At 29.2% G+C, this 15,361-nt stretch overlaps 1 protein-coding gene across 1 annotated transcript; it reads left to right on the top strand.

Annotated features, from left to right (window-relative positions):
• Positions 1-585: 585 nt before the first annotated feature.
• On the top strand, positions 586-13,607 carry LOC130933501 (GDSL esterase/lipase LTL1-like). Its single transcript, XM_057863135.1, has 7 exons — positions 586-759; positions 7,798-7,849; positions 11,108-11,302; positions 11,392-11,519; positions 11,770-12,012; positions 12,571-12,823; positions 13,372-13,607. The coding sequence occupies exons 1-7, from the start codon at positions 586-588 to the stop codon at positions 13,605-13,607; spliced, it is 1,281 nt and encodes a 426-aa protein (XP_057719118.1).
• Positions 13,608-15,361: the final 1,754 nt, after the last annotated feature.

The raw sequence follows: 15,361 nt of genomic DNA, 5'->3' as shown, positions 1-15,361 counted from the left end.
AAACAAATATAAAAAATATAAGAAAAAACATCTAAAACTTAAAAAAAAACATCCAAAACCAGTAAAAAGAATAATCCAAAAGCAAATAGGAGGGAAAAAAACACATCCGAAACATAACAACAAACAAGACCTAGCAAAAAAGAAATATCCAAAAGCTTTTTAAATTTTCTTTAGAAGGAACGTCAATTCAAATTATCACGAGAAACATCCAAAATCTAATAAAAAAATCTAGAACTATTTTAAAAATAAAAAAATTATTTAAAAAAAATTCAAAACCTAACAAAAACAGTGCATCCAAATTATTTGAAAAGAAACATTTGAAAAGTAGGAAAAGAAACATCTAAAATAATAAAAAAAATAAAACCTAAGAAAAAAAATCTAAAATGAAGAAGAGGAAGGGCGTCACGATAGCGACAGATGCAAGAAGAAGAAGCGGCAACAGACGTGAGTCGAAAAAGAAGAAAGTTATTGCCGACAGCGGCCTGCAACTCGCGCGGATAGAGGTGAAGAGGCAAGGAAGCAACGCGTGATGAATGTGAAGCGAAGCAGAGGGGACGATGCTGGGATCACGTTTGACGACAATGGATGGCCCTGCATTTCTCGGCATCGTTGGGTTCCGCAGTGAACAGTGCTGCTGTTAGGCGTGAAGCCTATGCGTGGCGGAGGCTCTTGCTTCCGATAAAAAAGGTGTTGTGTTCGGCAGTCACGGCGTTCCACAGTGGATTACGACGATCGGCAGCATCAGCCTCACAACGGAAGGTACTATGTTAGAAGATGAACAATTGGAGAGTGACAAATGTGAAAAGAGATCATAAAAGTGGCAATACGATGCGAAATAAAGATTGAAACAGTTATTTTTTTCACTTTGTACTCTGAATATGGGTGAACGTGAAATTAGATTAACATTTTTAGTGATTTTTTTATTTTTTATTTAAAAAATTAAATTTAAAAAAAAGTTAATTTATGTTGACTTATGACCTAGTTGGTTCTTCGTACTTTTTTTTGTTATATATGTAGGTTAAATTCTTACTTTCTTTTTGTCTTAATTCTCTCTTTTTCTTTATCTAAAAGCTATATATATTACCAAAAAAATATATTTAGCAACCATAATTTATTTTAGTTTTAGTGTAACAAAAATAGACCTAATCAAATTTACTGATAATTAAATATTAGTTATTTTATATTTTATATTTTGTTGTTAAAAATTTTTAATGACAATTATAACAATTACTAATATATATCTTTTCAATAATCATAAAAATCCTACAACTTATCAGTATAACGATAATAACGACGACAAATATGTAATTATTGTAGAAAATAAATTAACTAAAAAAATAGCTATAAGATTATTACCACTAAAATTTGTATTTTAATAATTAGTTTTAACATTAATTTAATATCCTTTTCATTTACATTCAATTAATTCATAACTACGTACTCTGTTCATTATTATCATTAATGATATACACTTTTGTCATCACGATCGAAGAAAACATGTTGGCATATCCGGGTGTTCGCGGTGTGATTTGGTTTAGCTTTTTAAAAAAAAAGTCATCCGATCTAATCATTTAATTAATATGCGATTCGGTTTGGTTCGATTTTTTTACTAAGACTATCCGAACTAAATCAAACTAATTAAATTCGGTTTGGTTTGATTCGGTTTGTTCGGTTTTTCAATCAATTCAAAAAAAATATTACCATATTATTTCACAAAATTATAACGTTGAAATCAACAAACATAAATACACAATAACTAACAAAGTCTTGATCTAATGAAATTCAACGACAAAAGAAATTAACATACGACAATTAACAAAGTTTAAAAATTCAATAGTCAACACAACAAAAAATAAATATAAATTTCCAGTGTTTCTACGAGAAGCTACGGAGAGCTGGCACAACAGGCAATGCAGTTGGAGATCTGATGCTTGTATATTTATTTGGAAGAGAAACTAGTGCAGCATCAATCCATCATCATAACACAAACTCTTTCATGACCATTTATATGCTATTTTTTGTTTTCGTATCCTATAAATTTATGCAGATTGAAACAATAGAAAATGATATTTCTAACCCATAAACATCATGATTCACTGAACATTAAAAATACCTGCAATTTGATAGGTTCTCCAAAGTTATTCATATGAACTCTTTTCAATAAAATGCATAAATCTGCAAACAATTCAACAAACAGAACAAAATCAGTAAGTCAGGATCAATAACCAGCAACAATAATCAATAACCAAGTCAGCAAACAATTCAACAAACAGAACAAAATCAGCAAGTCAGCATCAATAACCAACAACAATAATCAATAACCAAGTCAGCAAACAATTCAACAAACAGATCAAAATTAGCAAGTCAACATCAATAACCAGCAACAATAATTTAACCAGAAACAATACCTAACAAAATAAATCAATAACCAGCAACAAAATTGGGTTAAAAAATACCAATGCTGAGTATAATTTAATCAAATTAAAAATGAATCAACAAGTCAGCAAGTCAGCAATAAAGTAAACAATACCAATGCTGAGTATAATTTAACCAAATTAACAATGAATCAACAAGTCAGCAAGTCAGCAATAAAGTAAACAATATCAATGAATCAACGATTTAACAAAATTACATACTTGACTCGGTGGCTCGAGTTCCATATCTGACTTGAATCGGTAGTTGGGTGGGAAACTTGAATCGGTGACTGGTGGGTGCTGTGTTGTGGGTGGCGACTGACAAGGGTTGTGGCTCTGCTACTGTTGGGTGCGAGGCTGTGAGGGTCGGGCTCTGCTACTGCTGGTGCCGGGTGTGAGGTATGAGGGTCGTGCTCTGCTAGACTGCTACTGCTGTGTGCGAAGGTCGTTTAGGCTGTGGCTGGAGCTTCGTGGTGCTCTATCCGCGAAGAACGTGGTGGCAGATTGGGAGGAACGTGGGTTCGCCGCCGTGAGAGGAGAGCGCCACTGTAGAGAGGAGAGCATGACCATTAGAAGAGAACGCAACAGTGAGAGGAGAGCGCAACTGTGAGAGGCTGAGACTGAGAGCTTTGGATTGGGGTGGGAGGCAAGGGGTTAAGGCTCACTGCTGCTCAAAAATCGCGCTCAAGGGAATTAGGGTCTGGCCGTTTGGGGGTGGGGGGGAGTGCGGTTGGTTTTTTAGGGTTTTTTTACTTCATCGGTTCGGTTCGATTCGGCTAGGATTTTCCTGGTCAAAATCGAAAACCAAACCGAACAGCAAAAAAACTACAAAACAAAATTTTTTTCGATTTTTTCGATTTTCAGTTTTATTTGGTTTTCGATTTTTTCAATTCGGTTGGTTGATTTAGCTCGGTCCAAATCGGTTTTGAACACCCCTATTGGCATAATATTAATTATATGTGTTATTAGTGAGGGGAACATCCAAAATATATGAATATACAACTACGATATACTAAAAATTAGTTATTTGTATAAAATATAATAATACACATTAAAATATAAAAATGAGTTCAGCACTATATATATTTATACATAAATATAAGATAATTGATTTGATATTTGATTTTTATGTGCACATAATCATGCTAGATATACATTAAAATCAACTACTATATTTTTATACATATATAACAATCTCTAAATATTGAAAAATAATTAATTTCTGTGTCATTTGTTTGTTAAGTCTAAATGTCTATTTAGATTTAACAAACAAAGGACATAGAAAACAAGCATTCATATAGCACACTCACAATCACAAAAAACATACTCACAAATAAATATGCGCAAACACGTATGATGCATGTCTATTTCTAGTGCTGGTAATGAACTCATCTGTCGGTTTCAACCCGCTCCCGATGTAACTCAGCAACTTTTGTGTGAATTTAGTTTCCAGTGTCATAACCTCTGTAAGCAACCTCTGTCTTACATGTGTAACTCTCTTGAGCTGATGTATGCAAACATAATCTCTATAAGCAACCTCTGTCTTACAGTTGAGGCTCTTTATGGCCAATATATGTATTGATAATCTCTGTAAGCAACCTCTATCTTACAGGTGCGACCATCTCCTAATTTGGCCAATATATCTCTGGAAAGCAAATTTCGGTGGACTCACCACCATATCTTTACTCGTTTTCAACAGGTAGACAATCATCTCAGCTTGTTCCTTCTTTCTTTTCTTTTCTATTCTCTGCTCTCTTGTGGCAGAAGTTATTTAGATACTTTTCTTTAGTCTTTGCTCTCTGTTCTCCTGTGGCAGAGATTCCTTTAACTAATATATTCTTTTCTTTTCTTTTCTTTTTCTCATCATTCTTTTAATTCCTTACTTTTAACATCAAAAACTATCTTCATACTCTTCCTTCATCTTTTCCTAAATATTTTATGAAGAGGGGATCATAAGATCCTTAGTTTAGATTTGTCTTTCTAAAGCTTTTAGAAAAATTTGTCTGTTTACCACTCTCTGTTTTATTTTTTTATAATACATAAAATAATATTTTTATAAAATCATATCTTGATAAATAATAATTTGTAATAATAATTTACTCTAATGTAAATGAGTAATTTTAAACAAATATTTAAAATAATATTTATAATACCCTTAAAACTTATTTTATAAAACATTATTTTCAAACTTTTATTAATTACTCTCTAAACCACAAATTCTTTAATATTTTATTTTTGACTTCAATATTTTATAAAATTATATTTAAACATTCACTTTGTTTCATATTTATATAAATAACTTTGAACTTTTATAAAATGTCTGTTTTACCCCTAGACTTTATTTATTACCCAAAATACCCGAAAAACTTATATAATTATAATATTAAACTCAATCTTTTCATAAAAATACAGGTATATTTTCTCCAAAATAATTCTTCTTGGCTGATTCTTCTCTTCACCAAGAATTGAAATCCTCCTTATTTTTTTTAAATATACATTTAAATCTTAATCCGTTCTTAAGTTTTACGGTTACCAATTTTTCACAACTTTTAATTTATTTTTTCGGCTATTAAACCTCACTTATTTTATTCAAAAACTAACAGAATGACAGCCCCAAATCAGCCTCATTATCAAAGTTTAGGCAGCACAAATATGACTAAATCACAAGCTTAATCACATATAACAATATATCAACAAAATTCAATATAAAGTCAATCAAATTCTATCAATAATCAATCACAACAACCATTTACTTATCCAACACAAATTTAATTTGTGAGAATTCACTGAAACTCTACCTCCATACGAAATCAAAATACTCGAGGCTACAGAAAAGCTTTTTGACCGAGCTGTCGAAGAAGAAAATGTCAGAAATTATCTGTGCCTCCTAAAACTCCAGTTGACCGAACTCAAGAGATAGAAGAGCTACATCACCGTCAACTTCCACCGATCAAAAGTGGAGCCAACGTATAGAAAAGGAGAATACGAACACTTTTATCGAATTAAATTTTTTATTAGAGTTACGGATCTCAAAAAATCGAACGTCGAAAGTTAGAGGTTTCATGGTTTTTTATTCTCTCTCTCACAGCCTTTCGTTTTATTTTTCTTGTGATGTTCGGTGATTAAAAGAAAGAAAGGAATTGAAATGACTTATGATGGTGATGATGCATTTGCTTAAAAGGGGCAGGTGTTTCTAAGTGACCACGTGTTAAGGTTTTAAGTTGTTTAGTCAACAATTTAAATTATAAATATCTTAAACAAATAATTATAAAAAATAAATATATTAAAATATAAATAATAATATATATGAGTTACTAATATAAATTATATTAGTAACATAATGATAAAAGATATACGATAAAGCATTAGTACAGCTAAATTCATTGAAGAGTATGAATATTTATTTATATTGGCTGATATTAATCTCGATAATAATATTATTAACTAAACTCTATTTTTAAATTAAAAATACCAATTACTCTAATTAAAATATACATATAATTTTCATTACTTATAAATTACTAGAATTATAGTTTTAATTATGTAAAATATTTTATCATAACAAAAATATATATAACAATATAAATTTGATTGAATTTAAATAGTTATAAAATTAATTTAATTACTTATAATAAAATAATTTTTAAAAATAAGAAACTCTAATTTATAAACTAAATTATAACTTATTTATATTATATTTTAAAAAATGTGAGTCGTTACAAATTTAATATTTAATTTAGTGTTTAATTTCTAACTTTGCATCACGTGCTTCAAAGATCACAATATTTATGTACAACCATATGATTTTCTTATCTTGACTTAGAAAGAGACCTAATTAGAAAGAAATTGTACGTCTTGGTGCAATTCATTTTGCAACTGTATTATCATATTAAAGAGCATCTTTGATTGTAAAGCGAATTTGCAAGCATTGATTGTAAATTCGTTTTTTATTGGTCACAAATTAGGAAGGAGTGCTAATGGTAGAGCTGTGAGTGCTATTATTTTGGATAGCAAATTTTAGAATGATTACTTTACTGTATATAAACTTATGAGCTCTTTAATTAAATTTATGAGGCTTGTTGATGCTGATGATAAACCATCTTTAGGATATGTTTACGAAGGAATGTTAAGGACAAAAGATGCAATTAACGAGATGTTTAAGTAAAATAAGATTGTATATCAACCGTACATAGATATTATCAACTCAAGATGGGACAAGCATTTGAAGAAAGATTTTCATGCAGCAGCTTATTTCCTGAATCCTGTATTATTTGTTAATGAAAATTATAAAAAAGCATCTGATGTTATGCGAGGTTTACTTGATCTTGTTACCTTGTTTGTACTGTAAGTGTAACAATTTGAATTCAGTCGAGGCAATAAAAGAAATATATTTATATAGAGATCGGAAGAAAAGTTTTGATAGACCCGAAGCTATTCGAGTTGCATCTAAACTTAAGTTTGGTAAGAATATTTTAATATTTGTTTATATAGTAATTTATTTATGCCTTTATGTTCTTAATTGAAAACTTTGAATATGTTATGGTTTGTAGATGAATGGTGGAGGTTATTCGGTAGTTCTATTCCATGTTTACAAAGATAGTTGTTCGCATTCTTAGCCAAACATCTGCTTCTTTTGGGTGTGAGAAAAATTGGATTCTTTTTGACCATATTCATACAAAAAGAAAAAATAGATTAGAGCATGATAGAGGAAAATGATATTGTTTATATTACTTATAATTTACATCTTAAATTCAGGTAATATATGTTTCATGCAATATCATATTATTTCGTATGTAATCTTTATCATAATAAATTTGTAAATTATTAATTCTTCATATACTGTATTTAATTTTTTAAGAAAAAAACAGAAAAAAAAGCAAAAGATATAATATAATCCAATTATAAAAAAAAGTCTGATATTTTTAGTAATATAGATGACTTATTGTGTGAGTATTATAATTTATTTTCTAATGATATATTAGAATGTTATTTATTTATAATATAATAATAATATGTATATTTTATTAGGTGATATTAATGCTGATTTATATGAAAGTATTTTTTAAAACCGTAATTTAATTATTTCTAAGATGACACATTGCCTTAAAGATACTGATTATAGAATTAAATTGAAAAGCTTGACATTAAGTAATTATATTTTACAAAATGATAACAATTCCCATTTCCCATCCATAAAATCCCAATAGAGGTTAAACAGGTTGGGGAAAGGTATTTAAGAGGCTTCAATGTGGTAGATCCAATCATTAATTCTTTAATTAATTGGTTCACTGACGGAGGCATGGTTGAATATATATATATATATATATATATAATGGTACTACTACTCTGCTTATTATACATATACGTATACATATCCTAAAAGGACAAATGTACTACGTGGACCTTAATCTCTTTCATTTCTCTTTATGTCAGATGTGATACACTCTCAGTAAAATTAATAAAGTGTCTACTCTAGTGTCTACAAATTATTAAAAAATTAGAAAATTAATTTTAAATTTAAAAATATAACAATTAAAAATTTAAAATATTTAAAATTTATTATAAAAGATTAGACATTAAATAAAAAATATTATAGAAATAACCAATTAATAAATACTTTATCAATTATTAGTTTTAGCTATTTTTTTTACTATTGATAAAAAATTCGAATTTGCAATTTTTTAAATGAGTATGAAAAAATTATGTCATTTGAATTATAACTAATTGGCATTAGTTTAAGCTACTTAGATATAAAAGATGGTGATTCTTAATAAATTTTAATTCCATCTACCACATTTGATATGTAATGCATCCAAAGCTTGCATATTTAATAGATTTTGAAAAGGAAAGGTGAATTAAAGTAATTTATAGTTTTTGCTCCATTTTTAATTCTCTTTATCTCATTCCTACAAATTGCTTTATTGAAATTGGCCATTAAAATCGCAAATGAAAACATAACAGATGATACAGCATTAAGTAGGTTCACAAATGATACATCATTAAACATCACTTTCAGTCATTACTTTAAATAAGTTCACAAATAATCACAAATTATCTTCAAAATTTACTCATAGAACACAATAATTTTTTAAAATTGTCTAACTAATCTTCTATAATTTAGTCTATTCCATATGATTGCCTCAACTTATATGAATTCTGTAGCAATAAAAATAAAAATCCAATTCAGCCAACAATTCTTAAAGCAGCAACAATCCTAAACTTCCATTTAACATTCTTCAATATCAATTTTAAGCTTGTAATCTTTCACCTAGTTCTTATAATTTTAACGTCTTATTGAACTTCTCCAAATTTTGAATTTATCCAACAGAAAAAACTACAATCATCCTGAATCTAATAGAAGCCAAAAACATAGTTGAAAAAGCATCAAATTCTCAAACTCGGATTCGCAAATGAAGAGGAACAACAACATACCTTATAGTATACGCAACCCCAAAATTTTCTGCCTGTGTTATCCTTCATTGATGAAGTTTGCAAAATTGGCCTCTCTCCATGTTCACATAGCAACTCCTTCGCAGCTGAACAACTTCGGAAAGATCGTGAACTCTGGAAAGCCATGGACAACTGATTGTTGAACTCTAGCGTTTGCTGCTCTCCGTTGAGCTTCTAAAGAAGACGATCGTGTTATCCTCTTCACATGCTGCTCCCTTATTTATTTATTTCATCATTTATCTATTTATTATTATTATTATTAGTGTTGTTGTTGTTGTTATTATTATTATTATTAAAAAATGAGTAACGGACACTAAAAAATTAAGGGGTAAAATTGTCTGAACGATTTTGAAACCAACTCGAACCTTAAGGACAATTTTGTATGCAAAAAAGGTTGGAAACGAAAAAAATTTTAACCTATACCTTAGGAACTAATATTGTACTTAACCCAAATAATATTATTGTTTTCTAAATTTAAAAATAGATATTCTACGTATATAGTTTGTTAACAAAGATTAAGTGTAAACATATCAAAGTCATTAAGTAGTATTATTTTTATAATTATCACAATACCTAGGTCAAAATAGTTTAAGTTAACATGTTCAAAGTTTCTTTCAAAATATTTACTGTTTGATCTTGCATTGCACTGAGAGTTACCCGATTATTAAAGCTCAAAATATTTGAGTTTTGGTATTATTAGGTTTACATAGTCTAACAAGTTCGATATATAGCTTGAGTTTTAGTTTTGAGTTTTTTTATTGTACGTATTTATCATTTTCCCCCACAGAGGAGTAATAATATAATCTTTTACTAACTAATAATTAAAGTTAGAGAATAGTATAATGAATTAATGATTAAAATTGTCTCTCAAATTTTATCTATTATAATTAAATTAGACTTTTAAATTCTCACTCAATTAAATTAATCTCCAAAATTTTTAATATCAATCAAATTTATTCTTATTTAATCATCCAAACTTTTTTATTTTCACTTTTTTGAGGAGGAGTTTTGTGTGAGTTTTAAATATTATAAAGCTATGGTTCTTTTTGAAGTTCTTTAAACTCAAAATTTATATTTTTATCTTTGTTTTTCGTAAATCTTCTTAATCTCCTAACAAAAAAACATAAATTTGTCATTCGATAAACTAAAACTATCATCAAAATCATCTTCCAATGGTTCTATTTTAGAATTTAGGGTCATTTTTTGTTCGTATCTTGAGTGAAGTGTGAGATTTCATAGGCTAAAAATTTTGAATGACAAATTTGAATTCATGAATATTTGGACGATTAATTTAATTAAAATTAAAGGTGAAATTTAAAAGATTATTTAACAATTTATTCATAATAATACAATATTTATTTTTTTAATTAAGTTATGTACCTATTACCATTTGATTAATTTCATCTGAACTAAATATGATCCTGTATATATATATGAGGGACTTTTTTTTTGCACATCTTATAAAACCCAAACCTTAAATTTCAAGTTAAAAATCCAAAGTATCACAACTAATATATATATACGAATTTAATTTTGGTGCTCTATCAATGTAAAACCATTTTACACGTACATCTAATCATATTATGCCATATTAGTAAAAATAATTATTTTTCATATTAATTGTGTGAATGGTCACTTAAAAAATTGGTTGTTCAATGCATCAAAATTAAACTATATATATTTAGGTGTATCAAAATTTTAATAGTAGCTAGTTCAAATAGTATAGTCTCTCCATACTTAATTAAGAGGTTGTGGATTCGAGTATTCCTATCTTTTAAAAAAAAAGAAGATTTTAGTAGGTGTTTGCAGTATTTTTAATGGTTGATATGAATCATAGAATATACACATAATTAATATTAATAAGTGAAAGTATGATGCATAAAGTAAAAAAGAGGAGATAGGTAGCTAGCTGTAAGCGATGATGCATTAAACAGGAAATAGGTACATAGATATGGTACAATTGAATAGGTGTGATTTTTAAACAACATCAATAATGGATATGTATCATGTATGTGTATTTATTACAGTCATTTTCTTCATCAGCTGGTAGCAGAGAAAATTTAATTGGGAACATGAAAGAATCACAACCAATGAGGTGTATATATAAAGTTACCTTTCTTAACCCAATTGCTACTACATACTCAATTTCTCATCTGGTTCACTATTCCTTAGAATAATGGACCAAAAGAAGCCACCAATTAGAAACAGTGTTTCTATGTATAATGTGTTATTATTATTATTAGGGTTTGTGATTGGTGGAGTGAAAGTAGTTGAAGGTCGAGCTTTCTTTGTATTTGGAGATTCATTGGTTGACAATGGAAACAATAACTACCTTGCAACGACTGCAAGAGCTGATTCATACCCTTATGGCATTGATTTTCCATCTCACACACCCACTGGCCGCTTCTCCAATGGCCTTAACATCCCTGACCTTATCAGTTACTTAATCACATCTTTCATTTTCATATTAATTTCACTCAAATCCATGTCTCAATTAATAATCGTATGTTTGTAATTAAAATAATAGGTGAGAAACTTGGGTCAGAACCGACATTGCCATATTTGAGTCCAGCGCTTGACGGAGAAAGACTACTCGTTGGTGCCAACTTTGCTTCAGCTGGAATCGGCATTCTCAATGACACTGGAATTCAGTTTGTAAGTAGTTTTCTTTTTTTTTAATCAGAAACTCGAATCCGCAACCCCTTAAATGAGTATAAAAAAATTATACCATTTAAAATATAATTCATTTGCACTTTATAAGTAATTTAAACTTGTATTTGTTTTTATTTTTAAGATATTTTATTTAAATAATTTATAAAAAAATACCGAAAATGAAAACATAACATATATATTTCATTAGAAGGTTATTAATTGTATGGTATTGCATTATTATTAATGAATGCAGATAAACATAATAAGAATAATGAGGCAATTGCAGTACTTTGAGCAGTATCAGGAAAGAGTAAGTGGATTAATCGGAGAAGAAGGAGCAAGAAGACTGGTGAACGAAGCATTGGTTCTGATTACGTTGGGTGGCAATGATTTTGTCAACAACTATTTCTTGTTACCCTTCTCTGCCAGATCCAGACAATTTGCCATACCGGATTATGTTGTATACCTCATCTCTGAGTATCGCAAAATTCTTGTGGTAATTCCATTTTATTGGCTTATTTGAACCTTCAACTTATATATTTAAAATGAAAGATCCAAAAATGGTATACATATATTTTTTTGGTAGTGGGAAATTATTGCTTTACCCTCAATCATTCAAGAATACTTATACCAAATTTATACTTTTAAATTAGTAACGAATAAATTCTTCTTTTTTATGAGTAGATTTTTGCTATCTTAAATTGATAATACTTTATAATATTCGAATTAAATGATAAATATTATATACCTCAGTTTAGCATAAATTACTCTGGTATATTTTATATTTTTATAATAAAAATAATAAATTAAAAGTAAAAAACATAAAAATTTATCTTTTATATAGTACTATAAACAAATAAAATATATATATAAGATATCATTTCTCACTAACTGTAGCAATGATAAGTTTATTATTGTAGTACTAATGTACTATGTGTATGTGTAACCATATTATAAAAGTATAAATGCAAAATTAATGTATGTTGTCGACTTGTCGTCTCTCACAAAGTCAAGTTTAGATCCTTGAATTAAAATATAAAATAAATGCATGCAGAGGCTATATGAATTGGGAGCAAGAAGGATTATGGTAACTGGTACAGGACCATTAGGTTGTGTTCCAGCAGAGTTATCTCAACATAGCAGAAATGGAGAATGTTATGCACCGCTTCAAGAAGCTGCTGATTTGTTCAACCCTCAACTCTTTCAACTCATTAATCAACTCAACTCTGAAATTGGTTCTGATGTCTATATTTCTGCAAATGCCTTTGCCATGAATATGGATTTTATTGGTAATCCACAACAATTTGGTACGTCAATATATTTTATTCAAAGGAATTAAGTACAATGACTCCTTATTATTGCATGCATTAATAATATTACCCAACCCATACCCAAGTGTAGATAGATAGATAGAGTTAAATAATTGTGATATCAATAGTTGGTTTCCACTTTACTACTGGAATATAATTGTAGTACAGTTGGGTAGTGGGTACAAATATTGTTTAACTTGGTTGTTGAGTGGAATTAATGTCTCTGTAAATATATCATTCAAATTATTTTATTTAACATTCATTAGCTGATATTTTATATACAAATTAAAGTAAACAATACAAAGAATAAACACCCACTCTAAAACAATTGGGGCCTTTACGAATTAGGTTTGTCCTATTCACTGACTTCACCTCAATCATGACTGACCTTACCTTACCCTTTTGGATATTTTGTTATTTTTCTTGCTATAAATGAAGGAAAGCTAATCTGATTGGAAACATGATGGATTTTACTTGACTTGGTAAAAAACACAATTATTTTCCCATGACTCCAGAAATAATTGATTCAAGTTGTAACGGTGCAGGATTTATAACATCAAAAGTAGCATGCTGTGGTCAAGGACCGTACAATGGGATTGGACTATGCACACCAATATCAAACTTGTGTCCAAACAGGGATTTGTATGCATTCTGGGACCCCTTTCATCCCAGCGAGAGAGCCAACAGAATCATTGTTGACAGGTTCATGATCGGTGACTCCACATACATGCATCCCATGAATCTCAGCACCGTTATGCTCTTGGATTCATCATCTACCTAGCTACCTACTTATAATAATATTATTATGTTATTAATTGCGTATCATTTGTCTATTAGTTAGTATTATAAGAAATTTATTGGAAAACAATGCAATTCGTAAAGAATTTTGTTTATTTCAGAAAGACGGATAGAGTAAATCATTGTTGTGTTTCTATAGTTAAATACTGTGAGTTTTTTTTTTTTTTTTTTTTTCTGTTAAGACTTCTACTATTGTAGCTTGATACGCTATAAATATATTCAAATCTATTGTCACTTATAGTTTTTGTCCTTTTTGGGTTTTAATGGGCTTTAGATTGGAGATTCAACAATGGGCTTTAATCTTTGAGTCCAACTAACTAAAATTTGTTCTTATTTTCGGCTGAAATGCTGAATGGCCTTTATTTTATGCAAACTTTGACTATTGACCCAAAGAAAAAGAAACACTAAATAAACAAAGAAAAGCCTATCTCAATTAAATTATGAATCACGTCCAAAGAAAATAAAAAAATTAAATTAAATTATGAAAACAATAATGTATTATTTATCCTTGATCTAATTTACTTTAGCTTATTTTTTCTTTTTCTCAATTTGACTTGAACGTTGGAATATTTTTGTATGTATTCTCATTTATGGTGCTTAAATTCAACCGACGTATATTCTCTGAAAAAGAAGCCTACCAAAATTAAAATTGTTATTGCTCGACAATATCATCACAAACGGAACAATAATATATATAAAAAAGTATGAGAAGCCAATGTTATTAGTGTATAATGCGTACAATAGAATTAAATTATAGTCAATTAATTAATTTTAAATATTTGCTAATTTGAAATTTAAAACAAATTAGGATTGTCGTCCATTATAAGAACACAAAAGTGAAGACCCTCTCTCTTTGACCGGTGTTACCACACAAAAATGAAGACCCTTTTCTCTCAACAGTGTTACTTCCTTTTCTTCTTTTCTCGTCCTTTTTCACCGGGAGAGTTCCAACTGATGCCGACGTCCGCATCGGCGATCGCCCAGCAGCACCTTCCGATCGTGTGGGTCGTACTCGCGGTACCGCATCAATCCTGGAACGACTCCGTGCCGACGACGCTACCGCACACTCCAACCGATGCTGCCACGGGTTCCGCATATGCCGCTAAAAGCTCAACGACGCTGATGTTTGAATTAACCGTGTGAGTATGGTAGATGTAACATACACGTGCTTGAAGACAATATCAAATCAAACACTCAATTGCTTACTTTTAATTCTCACTCATGTCTCTTCATCTGTTCAAGCTTTTTTTTTTCTATTTTTTGTTTCTCCAATTTTATGGTTACACCAAATTACGAGACTCATGTGTCAAATTATACATTTTTCTTTTTTTTAATAAAAATTAAATTATTGGATGATCATAGTTGTTTCTTCTGTTTATTCATTTTCTTCTTCTATTTTAATGGTCAATTTAGGATGGACATTTTAGTAGGTATGCAGATGGTTATTTTAATTTTTATGTAGATGATTATTTCAATTGGATTGGATTTAGTTGTATATAATTAAAATATGTTAGATGTTCAATTTATTAGATATGCGGATGATTATTTTTATCCTTAAGTGGATGGTTATTTTTACTAAGGGTGAGTGGCGTGTGGCAAGCCAAGTAACGACGGTAAAATGTGATGATTATTGATAAATATGGGTTGACTGCCGGTTGAAAAAAAAAGTATTAGAGCAAAAAATTTTAGTAAATTAGAATTTCAGATAGTTATTTTTTTTAAAATAATTAATTAAAT

This window comes from Arachis stenosperma, chromosome 6 (assembly GCF_014773155.1).
Source record: "Arachis stenosperma cultivar V10309 chromosome 6, arast.V10309.gnm1.PFL2, whole genome shotgun sequence".
NCBI classification, from domain to species: Eukaryota; Viridiplantae; Streptophyta; class Magnoliopsida; order Fabales; family Fabaceae; genus Arachis; species Arachis stenosperma.
This window is presented reverse-complemented; position numbering and strand designations above follow the sequence as displayed.

Coding starts and splice junctions, on each gene's coding strand:
- LOC130933501 (XM_057863135.1), top strand. CDS start 586: ATGGCCCTGCATTTCTCGGCATCGTTGGGTTCCGCAGTGAACAGTGCT. Junction 11,303..11,391: donor TAACATCCCTGACCTTATCA/GTTACTTAATCA, acceptor TTAAAATAATAG/GTGAGAAACTTGGGTCAGAA. Junction 12,013..12,570: donor AGTATCGCAAAATTCTTGTG/GTAATTCCATTT, acceptor AAATGCATGCAG/AGGCTATATGAATTGGGAGC.